This window comes from Notolepis coatsorum, assembly GCF_963971535.1.
Source record: "Notolepis coatsorum genome assembly, chromosome: 1".
In the NCBI taxonomy this organism is placed as follows: domain Eukaryota; kingdom Metazoa; phylum Chordata; class Actinopteri; order Aulopiformes; family Paralepididae; genus Notolepis; species Notolepis coatsorum.
Genome location: NC_140165.1, coordinates 92,283,036 through 92,310,814, shown reverse-complemented (window position 1 = coordinate 92,310,814; position 27,779 = coordinate 92,283,036). Strand labels below are relative to the sequence as shown.

At 43.8% G+C, this 27,779-nt stretch overlaps 1 protein-coding gene across 2 annotated transcripts; it reads left to right on the top strand.

The window, feature by feature from the left end:
• The first annotated feature begins 578 nt into the window (after positions 1-578).
• Positions 579-27,779, top strand: LOC311235118 (uncharacterized protein). Of its 2 annotated transcripts, XM_084322469.1 has the most exons (7): positions 579-735; positions 2,168-2,282; positions 2,382-2,492; positions 2,605-2,901; positions 14,493-14,612; positions 24,694-24,815; positions 26,525-26,713. In XM_084322469.1, exons 1-7 carry the CDS (start codon positions 589-591, stop codon positions 26,585-26,587), a joined length of 975 nt encoding a protein of 324 aa, XP_084178595.1. In that variant the 5' UTR covers positions 579-588; the 3' UTR covers positions 26,588-26,713. The 2 variants fall into 2 exon arrangements, with proteins under 2 accessions (XP_084178595.1, XP_084178596.1); XM_084322470.1 differs by lacking the exons at positions 14,493-14,612; positions 24,694-24,815 and having other exon boundaries at positions 26,525-27,779.

Below are 27,779 nucleotides of genomic sequence, written 5' to 3'. Positions count from 1 at the left end.
GACGATAAAACATTTAAAAAACATGATAAATCAGCCAAGCGTTTTGACATCACTACAGGAGCCTCCGACGATGAAGACACAGACCCAACAGCCAAGAGTGGTGACAAACCTTCCACAAAGGAAGACACACCAATGGAGAAGAGCGATACCTGTGTTGAAGAGTCCAAACACTGGGAGAAAGACGATATGACTAAGCAGCAGGATAAAACGGCCAAAGGAGAGGAAAACCAGACAACAATTAATGAGGTGAGCGAGGAAGAGGAAGATTACCCAGATGACACAGAGGAGGAGGAAGAGCTCAGAAAGAGACAAGCTGCTGTGAAAGAGAAATGTCTGACAAAGGAGCGAGAGAAGGAGAGGGGGAAGAAAATAATCAAGGAGAGGGAAGAGCAGGAGAAGGAGCAGAGGAGTGGCAGCTATAGCAGCAACAGCAGTAGCCATAGAGGAGGAGGAGGGGGAAGGAGAGGGAAGGAGAGAGGGAGAGACAAAGAAGAGGTGGATCCGGAGGGACTGGTGACTCTGGATGAGGTGGGAGCAGACGAGCCTGGTGGAGAGGTGGTTGAAGAAGGAGTGGAGAGGAGTGGAAGGATGGATGGAGGGGTGATGGAGGGAGATCTTCAGGCACTGATCACCCTGGATGAGATTGTAGAGGAGGAGGGAGGGACAGGACCGAGCACCATGGAGCCACTCCTACCCAGCCAGGAGGACGAATCAGGCGCTACCTTCAACCCTGAGGTCAGGAAGTACTTCTGTTATCTCACTGGTTTAATTAATTGTATTTCATTTCTTTACTTCAGAATAATAGAAAGAAAGCAATACGCTTGGACCAGCACTCTCAGATTTTGGTAGATTTAATCGCAGCCTGAAACAAACATGTTTCGGAACTGTAATGTTCCTTCTTCAGTGTTGATGGCTAGCAAATGTTCTCACAGACAATATTGTTTTTATATCAAGAACAGCAGGAAGTGACATCATCCACAGGTGTGTTGAATTACTATAAGGTCTAGTTTGACCCAGGAAGTACTTAAAAGTCAAGAGTCCATTCTTAAATATACAAATACAAAATGTAGATAATAGATACAAAATCATAAAATTGTTATACTAGAAACAAAACCAAAATTGACATCTAATATGCATGGCTAGATATAGGTACATTCTAATGCCTTATTCATTTTCAATATGAACCATAGACAAGAACCCTAGGGTAAATAAGTCCGCCCTTTGGCTTACAGTCAAACTTTTTTTTTTTTTTTTTTTTTTTGAGGCTCGTAATAAAGAGGAAACCAGATGAAAAAACTAAAGTCAAAATTACCACAATATACCGATGGTAAATGTAGGTATAAGATTAAAATTTAAATTATTGTGCAGGAAACAAAAAACATAAATCAAAGTAGCAAAAATATCTAGTATGTCTAGCTAGATGGATACACTTTACTTCAGAATAAAAAATGTATCTTTAGTTTGAAGGTAGCGTGGATGTATCTTTAGTTTGAAGGCAGCGTGGATGTATCTTTAGTTTGAAGGTAGCGTGGATGTATCTTTAGTTTGAAGGTAGCATGGATGTATCTTTAGTTTGAAGGCAGCGTGGATGTATCTTTAGTTTGAAGGCAGCATGAATGTGTCTTTAGTTTGAATGTAGCGTGGATGTGTCTTTAGTTTGAAGGTAGCGTGGATGTGTCTTTAGTTTGAATGTAGCGTGGATGTCTTTAGTTTGAAGGTAGCATGGATGTATCTTTAGTTTGAAGGTAGCGTGGATGTGTCTTTAGTTTGAAGGTAGCGTGGATGTATCTTTAGTTTGAAGGTAGCGTGGATGTATCTTTAGTTTGAAGGTAGCGTGGATGGTATGTTTCCATGTTTCTCTAGCATGGATTGATTGTTTCCATGTCTCTTACTTTTCCAACCATTTAAAAAAGCCGATTTGTTGAACTATGAATCCTGGGCTTTGGTTTTTAAGTTCTCTTTCTCTCTGTTGTCTTTCTGTATTTCTCTCTCTCTCTCTCTCTCTCTCTCTCTCTCTCTCTCTCTCTCTCTCTCTCTCTCTCTCTCTCTCTCTCTCTCTCTCTCTCTCTCTCTCTCTCTCTCTCTCTCTCTCTCTCTCTCTCTCTCTCTCTCTCTCTCTCTCTCTCTCTCTCTCTCTCTCTCTCTCTCTCTCTCTCTCTCTCTCTAGACTCTGGTGACTCTAGATGAGGTGGTAGGAGATGAAGAAGAGGAGAAGACAAAGGAGGAACGTGCGAAGAAAACGTCCAGCACTGCTAAACGCAAGCTTAGCACTGACCACACAGGTGTGTGTGGTGGTTGAAGTTGCCCCAGTGAACTTTCTTTGTCCTTTCATTATGACTCATCCCTCTTAACCCTCTTCCTGTGTCTCTGTCTCTCTTCAGAGGAAAGGATGAATTTTGTTACTGTTGATGAGATTGGAGAGGAAGAGGAAGAGGAGGTGGTAACAACCAGGAGAGGAGGAAGACCCAAGAAGAGAGGAAGACTGACCCCTGGTAACACACACACACACACACACACACACACACATGCAGTCATCCCGACAACCTAAACCCTTGGTGTACGTTTATTCTTCCTCTCTTCCTTCCTCTTTCCATTCTTCATCAGTGAGGCAGTCGACTAGAGGAAAACGTGGGACCATGAAGGAAGAGAAAGATGAAAAGGAGGAGCCTCCCACAAAACAAGCCCCTCCCATAAAACAACAAGCCCCTCCCACAAAACAAGCCCCTCTCACAAAACAAGCCCCTCTCCCAGACCTCCAGATCAAAGAGGCTGAGGTGGGAGAGAACCGACCCAGCATCGATGCCGCCTCTACTGGGCAGGACCAGCAGCCTCATCCCCCTGAGAACCAGACCTCGGATGGAGGGATGGAGACAGAAGACCAGGCTAGAGCTGCTCTCAAAGGTAGAGAGAGATTCAATACATGATACAAGTGTCATTTTCTCTTTAGAAGTAGTTTTCTTTTTTATTGTGCTCATTAAAAATGGAAACCAGTGGAGTGCAAATCTCCGCCAGGCGTTATGCCTGCCATTAGAAATGCAAGCTGAGGCCTCCATGACATAAAAAGGTCTCAATCAGGCATTACAGTGTCTTAATACTAGAACATGAAACCTTCTCTTATGAGCTCTCCATGATCCTAGTTAAATTAACAGATCAATGTTCCCTGCGTACTCTTTTGCCATATATTGGTCCTCACATTGGGACCGGGGCAGGAACGTACAACAGACCGCAGTCCAGATGACCGGTGCAGACTCTACCGATGTGAATTTGCTCTGAAATACGCCATGACAACAGAACACAGTGGGAGAGAGGAGTAAAAGAAGGAATTTGTGGGCTGCTAACATTAACCCTTTGGTTGCCAAAAACGAAGATTCTCCTTTCTGTGCCCCAATGGTTCAGTGCCATAAACGAAGATTCTCGTTTCTGGGTCGTTTTTTTTTGGGTGCCGTTAACGTAGAACTACGTTTCTGTCGCCCGACGGTTGAGTGCCGGAAACGTAGATCTAAGTTTTTCTCACTGTATTTCTTTTATTCGCTATTGCCATTCATAATTCAGTGGGGCACCTTGTGCATGCTGTACTGAATGTGTCTGAGCTGGCAGATGGTCTTATACCGGCCTCTAACGCCTTCGGCCGCTATTGCACTCCATTAGAAACGATGTGGTTTATTTTCTCTACCGAGCTGCGGCATGGGGGCGGGTCCTAAACACTCCGGCAAAACACTCGCTTGTAGGGATGGCTTGGACCAGGGTTCGAAATTAACGGGGGCTTGGGGCAAAATGCCCTCGAAAATTGACCAAATGCCCTCGAAAATCAGTTAAGGGGGGCAAGAAAAGCCCCAGACAGTTTACTAATTATATATATGCTCTACAGTGCAAGCATTTCCCTCGTATTTGCCCCTAATAATATAGGTGTGTGCGAACCGGAAAAATCATTTACTTGCAGTGTGCGAGACGAGTGAAGATTACAAAACAGCTCCGCTGTTAATAGTTCAGAAACTGGACTGAAATTCAGTTTTTGGGTGGAATGCAAGGAGGGAGGGAGGCGGGGCCCGCTGCGTGTTACAGGGTGCTTGAGAGGTGCGAACACAGACAGACAGAAAGCTCTAGTGTAACATTAAGTTACACTGCTATCTTAACGTTAGCAAGCTAAGCATCTGCATAGCGCGACCTGTGTAACGTTAAGTAACTTGTGTTCCGTGGGGAAAGACCGTTCCATTTGTAACACAACTCCAAAGAATAACATCCAAATCCGATCCCGATGCACATGTCCTTCATTCCACAGCGCTGAGTGCGCAACATATTTCATTGATCGATCTGGCCAGAGCCTATTCTCATAAACGTTCCAGTGCTGTCTTCGCCTCGGGATGATTTTAATCCAAACGTCCATTCAAAATTTGTATTATGAAATAATTCTGGGATGTCTGACTATTTCCCTATGCATTGGTGCGAGTTCAGCTGACAGTCCATAGAGTCCATGAATGAGATGCTCTGTTCTTTTGTTGTGTTTGAGGTGGATGTTGTTGCGTGTGTGGGGTTTTTCATGTATCAATTTGAAACAAGCCTCTTGACTGTTAGAATTAGGGATGTTAAAAATAAAATAGCTAATAATATTATTCAATATTAGACATTCATTGATCCAGAGGCAACCAGCTATTCGTCTGCTATTTGTAGATATATCAAGACAACAACACAACTTGCCCTCAGGGACAATCATATTTAATCTATTTAGATAGATATGTATGTATTATTTACAGTTATTACATGGCGTTTTCACATTCGCCGAAATGCTTGCTTGTGATTGGTCAATAGCGCGCGTCAGAGGTCAGTTATCAGACAATAATGACCGCTGTGGGACAATAATGACCGCTGTGCGCAGCTGTTCGCAATCAAGCCCACTGACACACACTGTTTCAGTGCAATTAGACACTGCCGGTGTTCTGCTGCCGGGGAAGCTGCCGGCGTTGACGGGGCGGAGCGACGAGCGGAGCCAGAACCAGTGTTGCGAGTCGATGTAAAATTAATTGGGTATATTGTTAGTAAGTTAGCCATGTAATAAGCGGGATAATGTATAGCTATACTCGATCATTGTCGCAAAATAATTGACCTTCACGGACGTTTAAAACACCTCGCCGAGGCGGCTCGGTATTTTAAACTCTGTGTCGGTCAATTATTTTGCGACAATGACCTCGTAGCTATACATATCCCTTACATAATTGAAGGTACCTCAAAACATGAAACCAAGCCATGTCACACATCGTGTGTGTGTGTGTGTGTGTGTGTTACTTGAACAATTGTCACTGTGTGCTCCTAAATTTCTGTGTGCTCCTAAATTTGTATTTAGATTTTTTTTTTTTTTTTTTTTACTTTATTTTTTTTGCGTTTATCGCTTTTCTGGTCAAGCATGACCGACAGTTGTAGGGTGAAACGGGAGAGAGAGCAGGGGGAGACATTCGGCAAATGACGGCGAGTCCGGGAATCGAACTCGGAGTCAACCAGATCCGTGACGCAGCACGGAGTCCCGCGACGCAGCGCGGTAACATGGTGTGCTACTGGAGCACCCCTAGATTTTATTTATTAACATTTTATTTAGGAGCACATGTATAACACGGGAACGTATGGATGGAAAAAAAATTTCTTTTTTGCATATTGACCGGAAGAAACCCAGTGTCAAATGACTATAGTACTGTATCCATAGCTATAATATAGAATATGGTTATAGCTCTACAAACAAGGTGACCGTTTACATGGGGTTAATAGGTGGCATGAGGGGTTAATGATGAGTAAGAGGCGTGGCACTGGATGTGTTAAGTCGGCAGTCTGAGAGTGATGTGATTTCTGGCCAGAGCAGCCATCTTGTTCCGCCAAACAGTGAACATTGAAAATACTACACGTATCACATCCCTGATCACATCCCTGCTTAGGAACCATCATGTGTTTGTAACTAACAGATCCGGGGTTGTGGCTGGGCATCACTCACTCCCAGTGAAGCTCCTAGCTGTCGGGTGAAAAGAAGTAGCTGGACCAGGAGGGAATTAGCATAACAACTAAATTAGGGGAAGTATGTACCAAATAATTGTCTTGGTACATATATCAGTACAACGCTACGCTAACTCCTTAGGCATAAAAAAAAATATTGTTTGTTTCCTGTTGGTTGTCAGTTAGGCCATGGGTAGGTAGGGAATTTATTTTATTTTATTTTTTATTTTATTCTTTCCCACGGCGACTATGGATAGGGAATTTCTTTATTTAATTAAAATGTTCACAACAACATGGATGTATGTACTCTGCCAGCATGTTTAATATCCATAATACTAAAGGTTTGACTAAGATTTCTATGAAACTTAATTCTAAAAAAAAAGAAAACGTTTTTCTTTTTTTTTCTTTTTTTTTTAAATAGTTTTTTTTTTTAAACTCATAAAATATATTGGGTCGCACATCGGGCGGCTAGGTGGTGTAGTGGGCAAGGCACTCGCCACCAGTGTGGAGACGCTAGGATTTGCGTGTTCGAATCCAGCTCTCCACATTGTTTTTCAGTTTGGCTGGTCGTCCGCAGTAATACACATTGGCCGTATTACGGGGAGGGAAAACTGAAGGGTGGGGATCGAACGTTGTGAACAAGCGACTCCTACAAGTCGGTTGGTGCGCCTGCGCAGTAGAATCAGGAAGTGTCGGGGGCAGCGTGAGCCTCCCACGCGTTACTCCTCAACACTGAGAGATCGAGCTGCGCAGGTGAAAAGATGCGACTGCTGTTACCTCAAGTACCGGAGGGGACTTGTGCTATGTATGACTTAGTCCACATTGCAGCCGGCTTGTGGGAGGCAAGAAACAGCGTTCGTGACAGGGGAGGGTTGAAATTGGATGATACGAAATTGGGATGGGAGAAAATATGGAAAAATGGGAGAAAAAGTGGATCAAAAAAAATATATATATATTGGGTCGCACCTAAATCGGCAGGGTCGGTCGGCAACCGGAAACAAACCATTATTTTTGTTAGGCCTTAGCTGTGTCAGTTCAGGGGTTGTAGCCTTCGAAGCCACCACCATGTGAAAAGTATTTTGCACCAACGGGCAGATATGTCGACTATTTACCGACTATCTATGCTGTTTTAAAGTACGATCTAGAACCATTCTTATACAGTTTTAATCTTTTTTTTAATGTCACTGTTACAAAGATGAAAACAGGAATGTCCAGTCGTTGTTTTTCTTTTGAATCAAATCTTAATTTCTTTTATTTTCTATTAGTTACAATTTCTAGTTCAGTTTAGTTATTTTCAGTTCAGTTCAAAATCCGTTTACATTCTGTGTGCTTGACGAGCCGCACCAAACATATCACGGCTGTTTCCAATACAGCAATCAATTCGGTCACATGCAATTCAGCACGGCTGCAGTGTTAGACACTGCGTTGGCAGGAGCTGTCCACTCTTGAGTGGTGCTGAAAGACAAATGTGTTATTTTGTGGCAAACTTTCACTTTCACTTTCAATGTCATTAAAGCAAATAAAAACAAATAAAACAAAAACGTTATCACCAATTAAACTATGTGTGTGTATTATATTTTACTTTGAGTCTGTAATGAAAGTGTATATTATCTATATAATAGTTGCAACAAACTCCGGCCCGATGAACACTGTTCATCAATTAATCTCAAGGTTATGCAATAACTGTATTGGCCATCTGATTTTTTTTCTTCCTGGCAACTGTATTGAGCAACTTCTAGTTTTGCCTGTTTGCAACGAATGGTTTCCACTGGTTGGCGGAGCCTTTTATCCAGTGAAGTGCGATTGTTGAGTCTGTCCAAAGGTAAGCTTTTATCGGTGTGTCTCTGGTGTCCAATATATATTTACAAAGTCTCGCTCCTATTCGAGCCGCTAATAACTCCAGTCTTGGTAGCGTCACCTTCTTCAAAGGGGCTACCTTCGTTTTGGCGCATATTAACGTGCAGGTGCTTTCATCGTTCCCAACCGTGCGTAAATAGCCTACGGCGCAGTACGCGGTTTCACTGGCATCGCAGAATACGTGGAGTTGTCGCTCTGTGATTGAACTCGGGGTTCCAGTGTCGTAGGGTCTGGGAATGACCATAGTCTTGACAGTTTGTAACTCTCCATACCATTCTTTCCATTTTGAATTTAAATCGGTGGGCAAGTCTTCATCCCACTCTAGGCTTCGTTCCCATGTTTCCTGGAATAGTCACTTGGCCCTCACCGTGAATGGTGACAGGAACCCGATGGGGTCGAATAGCCTGGCGGCTGTTTGCAGGACTGTCCTCTTTGTGCATTTTGTATTCTTTGATTCTCGTAGAATACTTGTCAGATCAAACATGAAATCGTCCGATGTCGTTCTCCACGTCATTCCCAGAACCTTGACTGGGGCATTCTGGTCCAATTTCGTTTCCTGTAGTTTGTTCTGTAGTTCAGGCAAATTAGTTTTCCATTTACACATCTTCATCGCGGCCTTGTCCATGATTATTTTGGATTCTTTATACAACTTGTATGCATCTTCTACTGTATCCGCTCCATTTATGAAATCATCCACATAAAGAGTTTCTCTTGATGCTTTTACCGTAGAGGGGTATGTTGACTCCAATCCCTCCAGATGATGTCTGATAGTTGCTGACAGCAGGAATGGGCTGGCAGTCGCGCCAAATGGAACCCTTGTCATCCTCATTATGCATTCATTATGTTCGTTTTCATTCTCTGTATGAGGTGTCTTGTCTGTCCACAGGAACCTCAGTGCGTCTCGATCTGTCGGGTTTATTGAGATTTGTAGGAAGGCCTTTTCAATGTCCGACATGAAAGCAATTTTGTGTTGCCTGAATTTCAATAGAACACTCAATAAATCAGGGTTCAAGTTGGGCCCAGTTAATACAGTCATTAAGTGAGTCACTATTTCCATCATGTGACGACGCATCGAATACAATCTTGACTTTCGTCGTTGTGCGTTCCTCCTTCACAATAGCATGATGTGGCATTGGAGAATTATCCGACGTTTTTCCCAATATGTTTATTATTATTATCCTTCATTATTATCATGAGTAACATTTATTGTATACATTTATTGCTTGAGTTAGTTATTATCTGGTGCCGCCTAGTGGACGCACTTTGGAGCACGTATTGCGACTCTGAGCAGGTAAGCTGTCTCTGTGCCGGCGCATCGCACTATTTAAGTGACACTCTTAGCCTAGACTGTAAGGTGAAAAGCCCTGTGGGCCAACTTTTGACTGGCCAACGCCGTTAATATCCGCATTTATCTTTAATTCATATCTAGTTACTAATTAATGCCGTTTATTTCCTTTCCTTTGTATTTAAGCATTACATCACGCGCAGGAGTGGTTTGTGACCAATAAACCATGCCTAGGGGTGGTCGTTAGGCCCGAGGCGCAGCCGAGGGTCGTTAGACCCCCCTAGGCATGGTTTATTGGTCACAAATCACGACTGCAAGTGGTGTAAAGCTTTTATACAACTGCCAGATTCATCCAACCTTATTTCTATACAATAAACACACATTAATCGAAGATTTATTGAAAAAACCATCCGCCAGAAAAAGTAGTTCCCACAACTACAAAAAAGACAAGTTGCCTCCATGTGGAAGCAGCTTGAAGTGCATCCAACCAAACTAACACATCCAACTGTGTATTATTGGAATGATTGAGAGAAGTTGCCTCATGTGGAAGCAGCTTGAAGTGCATCCAACCAACTAACACATCCAACTGTGTATTATTGGAATGATTGATTGAAAATTGTATTACCAGATGCAGAATGGGTACAATACAGTACGGCTCAATACACACAATTGTTAAGGGAATGCAGACCTACTTTCCATAGAACTTCATTCTTAGATGCTTCTATATAAAGTAGGTAAAACAAATTAAAAAGTTTTCTTTGCCCTATAGGAAAAAAACGTTTTCTTCGCCCTATTTTTTTATTTATTTCTTTTAGCCTAAACTTAACCAGTTGGAAACCAGGGGTACAGTAATAAAATTAGCAATCAACCAATCAATCAATTCAATAGACCATGCTCACTTAAAACAGCGCTGCTTCTCTCTCAGTCTGACTCCCCCGCTGTTGCAGACAGGAGTGTGTGTGTGTGTGTGCGTGTGTGTGTGTGTGTGTGTCACAGTGTGTGTGTAAGTGTGTGTGTGTGTGTGTGTGTGTGTGTGTGTGTGTGTTTGTGGGTACGCCAGCGTCGGACAGTGTGAGAGTGAACGCTGCAGTCAGTGGGAAGGAAGTAGACATTTAAATCAATCAATTAATCAATCAATCAATCCGCGATTTTTCTTTTGTTCTAGATTGACTCAAGACCCATCAATTACATCATCCAACATTGTTTAAAGGACTAACACATTCCCCTTGACAGAATCGCTTCATATTTAGTCGTTATGGCGCTATGAACATATCCATTTGTTGTCCGCGATCTTGTTTTCTCCCGGAGTGAGCCGGGGAGTGATATGTGATTCGGTTGTGGGCGGGTCCTGAGCCCAGGACCGTGGATTGTTGCCAATAAAGACGTGTAAATGGACTGTTTCAGCCAATCAGAATCGAGAAATTTGCATGCCGTTGTATAAAGGTAAATAATCTGACTGACTGACTAACGTCCGATTGTACACTGCTGACTAAACGCTGACTGAATGTACACTACTGACTAACGTCTGGCTACACTGTTACCTGGCTACTGCTGGCTAAATGTCTGGCTACACTATCAAGCACCGGCGGTTGCTAAATTGCAACCTAACTATCAACAAACTATTATCAACGTCGACTTGGTTGAACATTACCAAATACCATATCGACCTCTACTAACATTATCCACTAATGCTTGGATGTAAGCTGCTACTAACTATCAGCTACAAGCTAACCACTTGTTTAATTGACCACCTGGTGATTATTACAACGAGTAGGAATTGGATGCTGGACATTAAAGTCCAAATAAACGAACATTCTTATAAAGTCTGAATTGTTTCACTGGTTTGAATATAAGTCATTTCGCCCACACCCTTCCAAGGGGGACATCTAGTTGACTCATTGACTGAGACTGCTAGATAATTGGACAGGCATGTAGTACAATGGGTAGTATTGGTTTTGACTGGTTCAATGATTTTCTTCTCCAAGTAGTCATTGATCACCTCATTGTATCTTGTGAAGAGTTTACCATCATGTTTGAATCTTCTCATCAGACGTTGAAACCTGTTCTCTGCAATTCTGTAGTTCGATGACAGTTTCAAAGTATCTGTGCGCCATGGTAGTTGCACTTCATAACGTTCTCCGTTGTGCGTAATGGTTTCTTTGAATTGTTTCAGGGCAATTTCATCATTGCCGCTCAACTTAGTTTCTAGTTCAGGGTTGATTCCAAGGGATTCTAGCTCCCAGAATAAGCGCAACTGTTCAGACAGTATTTTATTATCTACATTGACATGCATCACTCCAACGTTGGTTATGGTGCTGACGTGCATTGTAGTTACCGTGCCTTGAATGAGCCATCCGAAACTGCTCTCAGCTGCCACTAGTCCATCTTGTAGTCTTTCAATCTTTCCAGAGACCACTTTCTAATAGTAGTCGGATCCGATTAATATTTCCACATCTTGATTTTCCATTCCGTGGACCTTTCCGTCGGCCAACAGCATTCCTTTTCCTTCCATCTCCATGCGTAATTTACTCCTGGTTGCGTTTTGGCTAACCAACCACACTGTTGCTGTTTGGAGTAAAACATTGCTGTTATGGCCCGAATTATATCCGACGGTAGTATCAGTTTGTAGGTTGTTGCGCTACGTGCAGTCTTGGTTCATAGGGGTGCATATCGTGGGGATGAGCGCATACTACTTTGTGGTGTCGCCGGCCACACTTCTCGCATGAAACCTGCGCCTTACAAGTTCTGGCCATATGTCCTGTCCCCAAACACACAAAACAACGTCCTTGTTTTTTAAGGAATTCTCTTCTCTGTTCGACTGTATTTTCCGTGCAGTGTTTGGAGATATGGTTGGCTTTGTTGCAAAATATGCAGTTCTGTGGCGCTCCCGTATATAATGCAGCGTAGACGCTCTATAGGCTGCGGTAGGCCTATGTCTTTGCTCATAATTTGGTTTGTCACTTTGTGGGTTCAGATCAATCAAGTTCGCCGTTCTTTCTTGGCTTTCAACTTCTCTTTTCAAGAATTTCATTAAGTCCTCTACTTCCAACATGTCGTCCTCCTCTCTTTGGCGGCTGAACGCGAGCGTTATGCTCTCTGGCACCATTTTCATTAGGATAGGGCAGAGTAGGCTACCATACATTTCAGAGACGACTTTAAGCGCTGACAGACTTCTGACTTGTATTTCGATCTCATCATATAGTTTCCGTAGGGCGACTGTGTCGTTTGCACGTTTAACCGGGGTCAAGTTTAATAACTTATTCATATGGGCATTGATTAAAAGATCCTTTCGGCCAAATCTGTTTTCCAACATTTTAATCGCAGCATCATAATTTTCATTGGTTAATGCGAGCCCCGTGATTGCGTTTGCAGCCCTTCCCGTGAGATAGGACTTCAGATAATTAAACTTGTCAGCCTTGCTGAGGTCTGGGTTTCTATGAACTGCCATGTCGAACTGGCTCCAGAATGTTTGCCATAGGCTAATTTCTCCGTTGAATTTGTCAATGATCAGTCTCGGGAGTTTGACTGCAAAAGCATATCCCTTGTTGGAGCCCACTGATGAACGGTCATCTTCTTTTCTTCTCATAGCCTTTTTCAGTTTGGTTTTGCGCACACATATATCCTCTTCATACCGTTGCACACCCTCAAGTTCATCTTCAAAATCCTCTTCCTCAATTCCGTCTTCAATTTCTGTGTTCAAGGCTTTCAATGCAATTTCTTTTTCCACAAGCATGTCCAATATTTCTTCATAATCCGCGTCCACATCTTCTAATGACACTCTTCTCATCTATCACATTGATTAACTTTGTTATCGCAGTCCTTACCACCCCTCTTTTCAGAAGTAGTTTCTTTAATTGTGTCTTGGACATCGCTGCTGTAGGCATGTCTGTACATTCCCTTGATCCTTCTTTGTCTTCAAAGCACTTTCTTTCTTTGTTCCTCCCTGGTTTCGGCACCAGCTTTTGTCACAAAGATGAAAACAGGAATGTCCAGTCGTTGTTTTTCTTTTGAATCAAATCTTAATTTCTTTTATTTTCTATTAGTTACTATTTCTAGTTCAGTTCAGTTCTTTTCAGTTCAGTTCAGTTCAAAATCCTTTTACATTCTGTGTGCTTGACGAGCCGCACCAAACATATCACGGCTGTTTCCAATACAGCAATCAATTCGGTCACATGCAATTCAGCACGGCTGCAGTGTTAGACACTGCGTTGACAGGAGCTGTCCACTCTTGAGTGGTGCTGAAAGACAAATGTGTTATTTTGTGGCAAACACGCAGTGCACTTTCAATGTCATTAAAGCAAATAAAAACAAATAAAACAAAAACGTTATCACCAATTAAACTATGTGTGTGTATTATATTTTACTTTATGAGTCTGTAATGAAAGTGTATATTATCTATATAATAGTTGCAACAGTCACCATTTAGATTCCCAATATGTGGTGAGCCTGCATCCTTTGAATATCTTGCCTAGTAACATTATCCTTGCCATACTGCGTCGTCGGTTTCACATGAGTATTTACTGGTTGATAAGATGCCTCTTAACCTACAAACACAAGACTGTTCAGACAGCACAGTAATGATGTAACTAAGACGTTCACAGGGGAAATGTTTTTACAGCAGGCATTTCAACGAGGGCATGTTGTAAACGGGTGTCAGGGAGCTGTGTAGTATCACTATTTTTTTTTTTTTAAACTTTGACCAGTCACCTGGTTCTTTTAGCGTTTATCGCTTTTTCTTCGCATTCATACTTGGTCAAGTTCGACCGACAGAAGCAGGCTGAAAGGGTTCAGATGGGGGGGAAAGACACTCTGGGAAAGGCACGGCTGCCGTCCGGGATTCGAACGCGCTCAGCCCCAGATCCGCGCGAGCGCGGTTGTCCACGGCGCTGAAATAGCACTCGCGGTACGTGGTGAGCTACTGGAGCTCCCCTGTAGTATCACTCTTGTGTTCAAAAGGTTCAACTTTATACTGAATTACAGTATCATTTCAATGGACCATCTCTCTCTCATTCCTTCTCTCATCCCGCTCACTTTCTGTTCCTCACTCCCCTCTCACCTCATCTACTCTTCTCTCTCATCTCTCTCTCTCTCTCTCTCTCTGTATCTCTCATCCTGTCTTATTTACTCTCTCTTTCTGTATTTCTCTCATCCTGTCTTATTTACTCTCTCCATCTCTCATCCTGTCTTATTTACTCTCTGTATCTCTCATCCTGTCTTATTTACTCTCTCTCTCTATCTCTGATCCTGTCTTATTTACTCTCAAATGTCTCATCCTGTCTCTCTCTCTCTCTCTCTCTCTCTCTCTCTCTCTCTCTCTCTCTCTCTCTCTCTCTCTCTCTCTCTCTCTCTCTCTCTCTCTCTCTCTCTCTCTCTCTAGACGTTAGTAAACAGAGAAGGGAGGAGGTCTCGTCCTCAGATGCTAAGAGGTCTCGTTCTCAGTCTCCAGATGTCCCAGCTGACTTCAAGATGCCTCCCTTCAGACCCAACAACCCTGTTGGTGAGACACACACACACACACACACATACACACACACACATACACATTCACTCTGAACCTAGAATTGATTTAGTTCACACAGGGTGGATGGGCAGTGTAGAGGTCTAAGCAGAGACCCAGGGTGGCTGTGTAGTCCCCAGACCGACATTGGGGTAGTCTACACCCTCCCCAGACCGTCAGGGTAGTCTACACCCTCCCCAGACTGACAGTAGGGTAGTCTACACCCTCCCCAGATTGACAGTAGGGTAGTCTACACCCTCCCCAGACCGACATTGGGGTAGTCTACACCCTCCCCAGACCATCAGGGTAGTCTACACCCTCCCCAGACTGACAGTAGGGTAGTCTATACCCTCCCCAGACCGCCAGGGTAGTCTACACCCTCCCCAGACTGACAGTAGGGTAGTCTACACCCTCCCCAGACCGACAGTAGGGTAATCTACACCCTCCCCAGATCGACAGTAGGGTAGTCTACACAACTATTTTGTTGTCATGGCGCCTGGAGAGAGTGGCAGCCTGTTAGAGCAGCTCCTCCCCTCTCCTCCCCATCTTTACCTTTTTTTTACTTATTTATCTTTGACTATACTCTTTATTTTTTCGATACTTACATCTTGTACCAGTACTTTGTTTGTTTAGGCTAAACACTTCCATGAAGTTAGACAGCTAAGAGTTGGTTTAAGTTAGGTCTAGCCAGAAAATGGAACAACAAGACGACGCCAACGATGTTGTTGTTGTTGTTGTTGTTGTTGTTGTTGTTGCCAACGACAACAGAGCCAGCAACACTGTTGTGTATTCGAGAGAGGAGCTACTCTGTTTCAAGGATGGAGCCGCAGCACCACAGAGGAATTTACCTAAAGAAATCAGGATTCGCAGATGGGGCAATAGAGCTGGTGGGACCGTAAAGGAGAGGAAGACAAGGGAGAAGAGAAGATTCAAGCCTTACCTGCCCTCCGTTGTTATGGGCCACTGGTCAACAAAATAGATGAGCTCTCAGCCCTGGTTAATAACCAGCAGGAATACAGAGAAGCCAGTCTATTGTGCTTCACGGAGTCCTGGCTGAATGACAACATCCCGGACAGCAGCGTGGAACAACAGGGGTTCACCGTAGTACGAGCTGACAGGAATAAACAGAGCGGTAAGAGGAAGGGAGGTGGTCTTGCCGTTTTCGTTAATTCCAGCTGGTGTAACCCCGGTCATATCACGGTTAAAGAACGTATATGTGACTAGCCGTAGACAGTAGGGACTTGTTGAGCCATCTTCAAATATATATATATATTTTTTTACATATTATGAAAGTACAGATTCATACCTTCAAAATAAGCCATCACTTGAACATTTTGGTGGGATACTTTTCAAGCTACTTCCTATGAATCATGGTGATTATCACAAAACCTAATCAGAGAAAATGGCCTTGACATTTTTACACTTACAGTGTTAAAAAACTACAACCCTACCCAGAATGCATTGTAATCCAGGAGGCCCCCTCTCCTCTCTCTCTGGGGGCAATTAACACCTTTCTGCGTTCTAGTCAGGCTCTTTTGTTATGACAATGAGTCTATCTTGTGGCAGGGGTGCCCAACCTTTTTTGAACCAAGATCTACTTTTTAATTTACCACCTAGCCGAGAGCTACCAGCCAAAATTGTATATTATAAGCCGTCATTTGAGGCTTTATAAAAGCAGCATAATGAACACAAATCTGTCAGTGCCGAGTCCGACCTCATCTTAAATAACAAACAGCATTGCTTGTTGTAGTTAACAAGGAGAGGCAGAGTTGATTGGTTGGGCACCACTGGTCTATGACATGCCCCAGTGATGAGCAATCTCCAAGTATTAGGCCTATATGGACCTAGTATTTATATAATGTATTATACTTGTCCTAATATAGTACTAACCTACACTGTAGCACTCAACACTTTGATGAACATTGTTACTCAGCTGATAGAGTTGTGCCCTTCCTGATGACTTGTCGTAAAGACCTTGTAAGTCTAAAAGTGGATAAAAGCGTCAGCAAAATTACTAAATGTAAATGTATTATAAGGAGGACCTAGTATTTATATACTGTATTATGTGGACCAGGACCTAGTATGTATATTATCTATTATGAATTGAAAATGGGGGACCCTGATGTAAACAAGACAAATCAAGTTTCAAGATTGTATTATCATTTAAAATAACACAAGATTTATTCACATACACACCAGGGCATACAGTGAAATGCGGGTGGCCATGCCCGCTTTGATTGTGCAGTAAAACTAATAAACTAATAAAATAGACATAATAAACAGGTAAAAAAATAGGCATGATCAAATATGAACCGCTGCTTGATACTTTGGCTGGTGCTGGGCATGTGATGTCTTGGGCTTCATCATCACCACACAACTCTCTGATCTTGTGGAAGAGATAGTGTTGTCTTGCAGAGTCCAGTCCCGGTGGTGGCAGAACAGGAAGTCCATCTATAGGCGGCAGGACACGGACGTCACGGAGCAGCTGGAATCTGGTTTCCGCGCCGTGGCGGCCTGTCCTGACCAATAGCGCATCTTGAAAGGCGCGTTAATACATTTGTTTATCTGGCTTACTGCCGCGGATTCAAGCCACGCAATAACAAAGCGCAACGTTAAAATAAGGACAGCTGTTTACAAGTGGATGTTTAATGACAATAAAGCATAACAATGGCTGAAATTAAACCCAACGTTAAACGTGAAATGCCTGTATGGAAAATGCTGACGAAATATAATACCTAAGTTGTTTGTTATTTTCTTTGAGTTTCCCTATTGAATGAATTTACTTTCTTATGGCATTAGGTTGCAATAAATCCACTCGAACGAAATTCGTTCGCTCATAAAATTTGTGACATTCTAAATGTGTTTTAATGTTGTTTAATGACAATACACCCGACTCGCGTTTTATGATGGTCTTTTTAATATAGACACTGCGTTTGTCACAAGTTAAGTTGCTATAACTTATAACGTTAAGATAAGTATTAACATTTTCGTTCTCTCTGCTAGAAAGGAGAGCTTGTGTCCTTGTGTGCGTTTCAACACCTCGCTAAGTACCTGTGATTAATGCATGAAGCACGCGCAGACAGACCACACCCAGCGTAAGCCCTCGTCTGTAGTCTTTCCACAGTATTGAGACAAAATACTGTTGGACAATCTAACAATAATTAACTCATTTGCAAGTTGTATTAAAGTTTGCAAATAAGGGAACAGAGCAATGACATTTCAAAGCAGTCAAAAAAGCAAGATTTCGATTTTTTTTTGATTTTCTGAAGTGCAAGACATTTTCACATTTTCTGATGCTTGTATCTCGCCGCACCAAGTCGGGTTTGGTGACGCCAAGTCACATATGTTCTCCGGACATTGAGCTGTTGGCCCTGAGCATGAGACCCTATTACCTACCAAGGGAATTTTCACACGTTATCGCAGTCACTGTTTACATCCCACCCAGTGCAGCGGCGGCGCAGGCGTGTGACGTCATCCACTCCACTGCCGCAGGGTTACAGACAAAACACCCTGAGGCATTCATCATTATAAACGGCGACTTCAACCATGTCAGGATATCCAGATCCCTGACCAATTTCACGCAGTATGTCACTTGCAAAACAAGAGACGACAAGACCCTGGACTTACTGTATGCAAATATCAAGGAAGCATACAGCCACACTGCCCTCCCCCCGCTTGGCAGCTCAGATCACAACCTGGTCAGACTTGATCCAATATATAAGCCTGTGATCAAACGACAGCCAGCAACAACCAGGCTTGTCCCACCGTGGCTGGAGGATGTTGAGGAAGAGCTAAGGGAGGGCTTCAGCTCCACAGACTGACCTGTTCCAACGGACCCACAGTGAGGACATCAATGGACTCACCGAATGTATAACTGATTATATCAGGTTCTGTGAGGAGAGCATCGTACCCACTAAGAAGGTACGCTGCTTTCCTAATAACAAACCCTGGATCAATAGGGACATCAAATACCTCCTGAACAGGAAGAAGAGAGCCTTCATGGCTGGGGACACTGAGGGGGCCAAGATTGTACAGAAGGAGCTCAAAAAAGAACTCTGAGCCGCCAAGCACATCTATAAGGACAAGCTGGAGGGCCAACTACAGGCAAACAACGCTAGAGAGGTGTGGGGAGGGGTCAGGAAAATAACAGGCTTCCGACAACAGAGCACGGCCGTGGAGGGGCCCCTTGAACGTGCAAATGAGCTGAACCGGTTTTTCAACCGATTTGACTTGACAAGAACCCCCCCCACCCCATCCGCACCAGTGTCCCCCACCCCCCAGCCCCTACCACCACCAGCAATGACAGGCACATCACCCCACCGCCACCAGCGATGACAGGCGCACCACCCCACCCCCGCTGATCATCACTAATGACCAGGTCCGAAGGCAGCTCTCCAAAATCAGCGTGAACAAAGCCAGAGGACCTGACAACACCAACCCCAGAGTGCTCAAGGCGTGCGCTGGACAACTGGCGGAACCATTCCAGCACCTTTTCAACCTCTCCCTGAGGCTGGAGAGGGTGCCCCAGCTATGGGAAACCTCCTGCATTGTCCTGGTGCCCAAAAAGGGGCGCCCAAGTGCCCACAATGACTACAGGCCGGTCGCTCTGACGTCACACGTCATGAAGACCTTTGAGCGGCTGGTCCTGCAGCACCTCAAGCCCCTGGTGAGTGACTCCCTGGACCCCCTGCAGTTTGCTTACCAGGCAAACATTGGTGTGGAGGATACCATCACCTACATGCTCCCCTATGCACACCTGGAGAGGCCACGCAGCTCAGTGAGGATCATGTTCTTCGACTTCTCCAGCGCATTCAACACCATCCAGCCACTGCGGCTAGAGGAGAAGGTCACTGGGATGCAGCTGGACCGGGGAATGGTGGCCTGGATCACCGACTACCTTACCAGCAGACCTCAGTACGTAAGACTTCAGGGCAGCCAATCAGAGGTGCTGGTGAGCAACACCGGCGCTCCCCTGGGTACCGTGATGTCACCATTTTTGTTTACCCTCTACACCTCAGAATTCCACTACAACACAAGGACGTGCCACCTGCAGAAGTTCTCAGATCACTCCTCCATCGTCAGCTACATTGTGGATGACGATGAGGCTGAATACAGGGCTCTGGTGGAGAGCTTCGTAGGATGGTCGGACAGTAACCAGCTCCAACTCAACGTCAGCAAGACAAAGGAGCTGGTGGTGGACTATCGGAGAGGTAGGAAGGGTCCCCCTTCTCCCATAATCCTTGGAGGGGAGGAGGTAGAGATGGTGGAGTCCTACAAGTTTCTTGGAGTTCACATGAACAAAAATCTGGACTGGTCGGACAACACTGAGGCCCTCTACAGGAAGGGACAGAGTAGGCTGTTCTTCCTGAGGAGGCTCAGGTCGTTCGACGTGTGCAGCCGACTGCTGCTATCGTTCTACCAGTCGTTGTAGCCAGCGTCCTCTTTTTTGCTGTGGTGTGCTGGGGGGTCAACATCAACTCGAGGGTCTCGAGCAAGCTGAACAAGCTGGTGAAGAAGGCTAGCTCAGTAGTGGGTGGTGAGCTGGATAATCTAGAGGTGGTGGCTGACAGGAGGATGAGGAAAAAGCTAGAAGCCATCCTGGAGAACCCCTCTCACCCCCTCTACAAGGAGCTGGCCAGAATGAAGAGCACGTTCAGCCTAAGACTCATCCCCCCCGACACACCACAAACCGCCTTGGCCGGTCCTTTATACCGGCAGCCATCAGGCTCTACAATAAAGGGCTCGGGCGTCCGGAGCGGCCGGTTCTGCTGCCGGAGTTATCACTGTCTCAACTCGGGACATGAGAACTAGAGACTCACATCAATGACTATCTTGGTTCTATCTTGATTCTTTGCACTAGAGACTCATAACACTGGTCTATCTTGTGTTTGTACTTTTTATATTACTATTTTATATTTATATTACTTTATTTATTACTTTTTATAGTACTTTATTATTTATTATTATTATTATATTTTATATTACTATTGTACTGTACTGTGAATCTATGCATCCCCCCCCCCTGTACCCCCCCCCCCCCCCATGCTGCTCTGACACCTGAATTTCCCCTAGGGGATCAATAAAGGATTATCTTATCTTATCTATCTTACCCTCCCCAGACTGACAGTAGGGTAGTTTACACCCTCCCCAGACCGACAGTAGGGTAGTCTACACCCTCCCCAGACTGACAGTAGGGTAGTCTACACCCTCCCCAGACTGACAGTAGGGTAGTCTACACCCTCCCCAGACTGACAGTAGGGTAGTCTACACCCTCCCCAGACTGACAGTAGGGTAATCTACACCCTCCCCAGACTGACAGTAGGGCGGTCTACACCAGTGTTTCTCAACTGGTGGGTCGCAACCCAAAAGTGGGTCGCGGGGCCATTTTGAGTGGGTCGCGGATGTGTGTAAAAAAAAAATTAAGTAAAAAAAATAAAAATAAAAAAGATTTCATTTTTTTTTATAATTTTGTTTTTGCACTACCTATCTTTGTGAAAGTGGCTTCTCAGCTCTGGTCCAGCTGAAGACAAAGCAGAGGAACAGATTGGACATTGAGCATGACCTCAGAATTGCTTTGTCTACCATCACCCCAGACTTTGAGACTCTTGTCAGGAGCAAACATCATCCCCAGTTATCCCATTAGTTCCCTGGGATGTTAAGCTAAGAAGTCTGCTAAGAAGGATATATTATTATTTATTATTACATGGCGTTTTCACATTCGCCGAAATGCTTGCTTGTGATTGGTCAATAGCCCCCGACAGCGGTGAATTATTTTTCGATAACCACCGGTGATTATTGTTTTTCGCAGCTGGAATAATCAAGCCCCACTGACACACACTGTTTCAGTGCAATCAGACACACCTGCCGGGTTGCCCGCGATAATAATAATCACTTTATTTTGGCTGACAGAGCCACAGAACAACTGCGATTTGTCAAATGAATTAGGTATATTGTTAGTAAGTTAGCCATGTAATAAGCGGGATAATGTATAGCTTTACTCGGTCATCATCGCAAAATAATTGACCTTCACTGACGTTTAAAACACCTCGCCGAGGCGGCTCGGTATTTTAAACTCCGTGGCGGTCAATTATTTTGCGACAATGACCTCGTAGCTATACATTATCCCTTACTTATTATTTTATTTCATTGGGTTTTTAGTAGGGATGTCCGATATTATCGGCCTACCGATATTATCGGCCGATATCGGCATTAAAATGTGATATCGGAAAATATCGGTATCTGTTTAAAAAAAAAAAAAAAATTCTTTTTTTACATTTCTATAACCTTTATTTACCCAGGCAAGCAAGTAAGAACAAATTCTGATTTTATTTATTGTCAAAAGTATGCATAATGTTGTGTTAATTCCACAACAAGAGATATGTAATGTTAATTACCTGAAATTATTCCATTTTTGGGGGGGGGGGGAAACCCTGCATATATCGGTATCGGTTGATATCGGTTGATAAGAGTTGGACAATATTGGTATATCAGTATCGGTAAAAAATCCAATATCGAGCATCCCTAGTTTTTAGCCCTAGTTGCACTTTTGTTGCAACCCCAGTTATCCCATTAGTTCCCCCAAACTTAGGTCTGTTATGTTAAGCTAATAAATCTGCTAAGAAGCATAATATTATTTATTATTATTTTATTTCATTGGGTTTTTAGCCCTAGTTGCACTTTTGTTGCACTTTTTTGTGTTTATTTCATGTGTTTAACAGTGCATGAAAGATTGCGTATTACTGCAATTTTTTTTTTTTTTTAAATAAATCATAGTGGTTCAAACATTTGGGTCGCGACTTAATGACTAAGGAAAATCTTGGGTCCCGAGGCTAGACCAGTTGAGAACCACTGATCTACACCCTCCCCAGACCGTCAGTAGGGTAGTCTACACCCTCCCCAGACCGTCAGTAGGGTAGTCTACACCCTCCCCAGACCGACAGTAGGGTAGTCTTCACTCTCCCCAGACTGACAGTAGGGTAGTCTACACCCTCCCCAGACTGACAGTAGGGTAGTCTACACCCTCCCCAGACTGACAGTAGGGTAGTCTACACCCTCCCCAGACTGACAGTAGGGTAGTCTACACCCTCTCCAGACTGACAGTAGGGTAGTCTACACCCTCCCCAGACTGACAGTAGGGTAGTCTACACCCTCTCCAGACTGACAGTAGGGTAGTCTACACCCTCCCCAGACTGACAGTAGTGTGAGATCCACAGCCTTGGTTGACGCGCGCATGCGCTTTTCCGTAAGAAAACAGATGAGATGAATTGTTTGGTTTATAGAAAAGAGTATTTATTGTCATTTACTTGAAGCTTTGTTTAGCGTGAATGGGTTCCTACCGGATGACGTGGAGGTGTGCTGGCTTATTCCCGTTGCATGGTGTCCTGTTTCCAATTTCTAAAGTTCCAAATCCATAGCGCTTGCGACGGTCAAAAACCGTCTGGGCTGCATGCCTTACATTCCAGTGTCATGTTTTTTACTAGCGCACCAGTCCATTGATAAAGTGAGTTCACACACTAAGGTGCTGTAATCACCGGTTCAAAATGGGCTGGACCAGACACGCCTCCACGTTGTTGAAGCAACACACATCCAAGTCATAACAAATAAAAGATGTTATCAATCAAGTTCATTTCAAATCGTTTTCCAAACAATATTGCTTCATATTTTTAACTAAATAAATAAATAAATATTAAGGACTGAATCTGGCTCCAACAAGTAGGGTAGTCTACACCCTCTCCAGACTGACAGTAGGGTAGTCTACACCCTCCCCAGACTGACAGTAGGGCAGTCTACATCCTCTCCAGACTGACAGTAGGGTAGTCTTCACCCTCCCCAGACTGACAGTAGGGTAGTCTACACCCTCCCCAGACTGACAGTAGGGTAGTCTTCACTCTCCCCAGACCGACAGTAGGGTAGTCTACACCCTCCCCAGACTGAGAGTAGGGTAATCTACACCCTCCCCAGACTGACAGTAGGGTAGTCTGCACCCTCCCCAGACCGACAGTAGGATAGTCTACACCCTCTCCAGACTGACAGTAGGGTAGTCTACACCCTCCCCAGACTGACAGTAGGGTAGTCTTCACCCTCCCCAGACTGACAGTAGGGTAGACTACACCCTCTCCAGACTGACAGTAGGGTAATATTCACCCTCCCCAGACTGACAGTAGGGTAGTCTACACCCTCCCCAGACTGACAGTAGGGTAGTCTACACCCTCCCCAGACTGACAGTAGGGTAGTCTTCAACTCTTCACCCTCCCCAGACTGACAGTAGGGTAGTCTACACCCTCCCCAGACTGACAGTAGGGTAGTCTACACCCTCCCCAGATGACAGTAGGGTAGTCTACACCCTCCCCAGACTGACAGTAGGGTAGTCTTCACCCTCCCCAGACTGACAGTAGGGTAGTCTACACCCTCCCCAGACTGACAGTAGGGTAGTCTTCACCCTCCCCAGACTGACAGTAGGGTAGTCTACACCCTCCCCAGACTGACAGTAGGGTAGTCTACACCCTCCCCAGACTGACAGTAGGGTAGCACAATGACCAGGAAGGGAATTGCCATAACATCTGAATTGGGGGATGGGAGCAAAATGTAAAAAGGCAAAAAAAACGTCAACGTCCTAGATGTGTATGTCAGCCATATTGCAGGTGGTACTGAGAGGGTTAATGCCCTGGTACTGAGAAGCTTAATGCCCTGGTACTGAGAGGGTTAATGCCCTGGTACTGAGAGTGTTAATGCCCTGGTACTGAGAGGGTTAATGCCCTGGTACTGAGAAGCTTAATGCCCTGGTACTGGTCTGCCTAAATACACACATGTTATCATTTACAAACTGAAACTGAACTATTGGTCACTGATTCAATTTCTCTCTCTCTCTCTCTCTCTCTCTCTCTCTCTCTCTCTCTCTCTCTCTCTCTCTCTCTCTCTCTCTCTCTCTCTCTCTCTCTCTCTCTCTCTCTCTCTCTCTCTCTCTCTCTCTCTCTCTCTCTCTCTCTCTCTCTCTCTCTCTCTCTCTTTTTCTCTCTCTTCTCTCTTTCTCTCTTTCTCTCTTCTCTCTCTTCTCTCTCTCCCCTCTCTTTTTTTGTCTCAGGTCACGAGTTTGTGGTTCCTAAGACAGGGTTTTTCTGTAAGCTGTGTTCTATGTTCTATGGGAGCGAAAGATCTGCCATGATACTCCACTGTGGCAGCCTGAGACATTACCAGAATATGGAGGTAAACACACACACACATAATCATAGTTGAAGGACAAAGAAAATCCACTGTGTTAAAGGTGCTGTATATAACATTTAGCATGCACACAGATGCAAATAAACAAACACATTATAGTATTCATGCACAGACATACAGTGGTGGCCAAAATTATTAGAACACTTGGCATATTTAAGAGGTTTCAGTTGTTGTTGTTGTACAATTGGCCATTAAAATACCCATAAAACAAATGTTATATATACAAAGTCATCATTATGCTCTATAAACCATAGAATAGAGCCATCATAAGGAGATTTACATCATTTTCCTTACAAAAAAACTAGCTAGGTAAGGCCTATTTCACTGTCAATGTCACACAATCATGTTCCTTCAGTCCAAGCACTGTAAAGTACACTTTAGAACGCCATGATGCCACCAATTCACACCAGAACCGAAAGAGGAGAGGTAGGACAAATAAACTTTCAGACAAGTGAAGCATCTCATAATTCTCAGTCTAAAAGGACCAAAGAAAGACCTCACGAGAACTGCGCGACAAGATCAACATCACAATGACTAATGGTGCAACAGTGTCTTCAAGAACTGTGCGTCGGAAACTGGGAGAACAAGGACTTTACTTTACAAAGAAACCATTACAGAGAGAGAAAAATATAGTGAAACGCCTGAAATTTGCAAAAGAACACAAGAAATGGACAAAGGAAGATTGGTATAAAGTGTTGTGGACTGATGAGTCCAAGTTTGAACAGTTTGGCAACAAGCGAAGAATGTATGTTCGATGGAGGAAGGGGGAGAGATTTAAAGATTTGTGTCTCTTGCCAACAGTTAAACACGGAGGGGGTAGTATTATGGTGTGGGTGCCATTTCAGCCTCAGGAACAGAAAATTGATGGCATCATGGATAAGAAAGTATACCACAACATTCTGGTGTGGAACGGAGTACCATCTGGGTGTCGTCTTATTGGGCCTGGATTTATTTTCCCTAAAGGACCCTAAACATTCTTCTAACTATTGCCGGAACTACCTGCAACAGAAGGAATCTGTTGGAACATTAAAAATGATGGACTGGCCCCCTCAAAGTCTGAACCTCAACCCCATCGAGCAAATTTGGGACGAGTTGGACAATAAACTGGACAGATCTATTGTACATTCAAAGGAAAGCATTTGGCTTGAGTTGCAGAAGGCATGTGATAACATTAGTGTTGAAGTTCTCAGGAAATATATTGACACTATGCCAGAGAGATGTGCTGCTGTAATTGCTGCAAAAGGTGGACATACCCAATATTAAAGTTAAAAGTGGATAAAAACAGTAGGACTTGCTTCATCTGATATTTGTTGTGCTCAGAGCAACCATCTGCATGTTTCATGAACATTAGGAAATTAAATCATGTTTTGGAGGCAAGAAAAGGTCAATGTTTTCAGATCTGTCAGGTGTTCTAATCATTTTGGCCACCACTGTATATAAACATGAAACACATTGTAGTATGCATGCACAGATATAATAAACTAAACATGAAATACATTCTAGTACGCATGCACAGACATACCGTATAAACATGAAACACATTCTAGTATGCATGCACTCATACACATACACAAAACACATTGTAGTATGCATGAACACAAGACACAAATAAACATGAAACAAATTCTAGTATTAATGCACTCTGACACAAATAAACAAACATCCCTGACATTTTTCTTCTCTCCACCTTCCAGAAACATTACCAGAAGCTTCAAGAACACACAGGAAGTTCCAGTCAGGGCTCCGCCTCCAAATGACCACCGACTCCGCCCACTCAGTCTTGTACTGGTGTCTTTATGTAACAGTTTGCGGGGGGAAACTAAACTTGAAACTTGGCACACATGAAATACTGTGAAGTATATCATGTATGGATGAGCTTTAGAGCTAATGCTGAGATTAATTTGATCAGGAATTGGAATTAGCACTAGCTAAACATTGAGTTTTGGTTATGTCTGGAAAGTCTGTCAATTCTACTACTAGCCACTTTGGCAGGTGATCAATTGAACCGGTGTTCAATCAATCTTTTCTGTTGTAAACAAGGACACAGTTTCATAGATGCAAAGTGCAGCTCCTGTGTCGCTCGGGGCAGAGCGGCTAACTGTGAGTGAGTTACTGAGTTACTGATGAGTGTGTTAGTGACATCGGCGGTCAGGGCCATACATATTTGGACATCATCAACAATAAGGATATTTACATCCACATCAGGTGAACGGTGTAGGAATTACAGCTTTCTACATGTTCCTCCTTTTTAAGGGACCAAAAGTAATTGGGACTTTTGGCTGCTCAGCTGTTCCATGGCCAGGTGTGTTATTCCCTCATTATTTAATTTACAAGGAAAAGATAAAAGGTCACATGTACTGTTGTAATCCCTAGGCTCAAATTAAAGCTGAAAGTCTGCACTTAAAGCACATCTTGATCTTGATTGATGTGTACAGAGCAAACATTGTGTCAAATGTCCAAGTAGATGCTGCTTTGCATCTAGAAATATGTTGGCTGTCAAGAGGTTATCCACCAGCCACTACAGAGGAATGGAATAAAGAATATAGAGCAACCAGCCAAAAAGCTGCAGGTCATCGGGTCCAGAGGAACAAGGTGAACTGTGTCCACGTTATTCTCTGCTGCAGGTGACGAGATGTTACTGGACTATGTTACCTCCAGTGTGTTTAGGCCTCCGTCAGGGGTGTGATGCTGGGTCAGATGTTTATGTCCTGGATGGAGGTTGTCAATCGTGACAGTCGGTATGGATAACATACATTAAGTATTATTGGTCAAAATCAGATGTGTGGAATAAATGTTCCCTCGTTTTTCTGCAATTATCCTGCTCACATCCCTAGTGGTACATTGGCTTGGGGTGTTGGATGCCATCTTGTTTAAATGAGGGTCCAAAACATTGACTGTTTATGTTGTACAGTTTACTCAGTCCGCTTGTTGAAATATTGAACTATGTTT

Bases quoted from the DNA above. Each gene is read 5' to 3' on its own strand.
- LOC311235118 (XM_084322469.1), top strand. From the start codon at position 589: ATGGATGGAGGGGTGATGGAGGGAGATCTTCAGGCACTGATCACCCTG. The intron at 736-2,167 runs GTCAGGAAGTAC...CTCTCTCTCTAG, and splicing joins GCGCTACCTTCAACCCTGAG to ACTCTGGTGACTCTAGATGA. The intron at 2,283-2,381 runs GTGTGTGTGGTG...GTCTCTCTTCAG, and splicing joins GCTTAGCACTGACCACACAG to AGGAAAGGATGAATTTTGTT.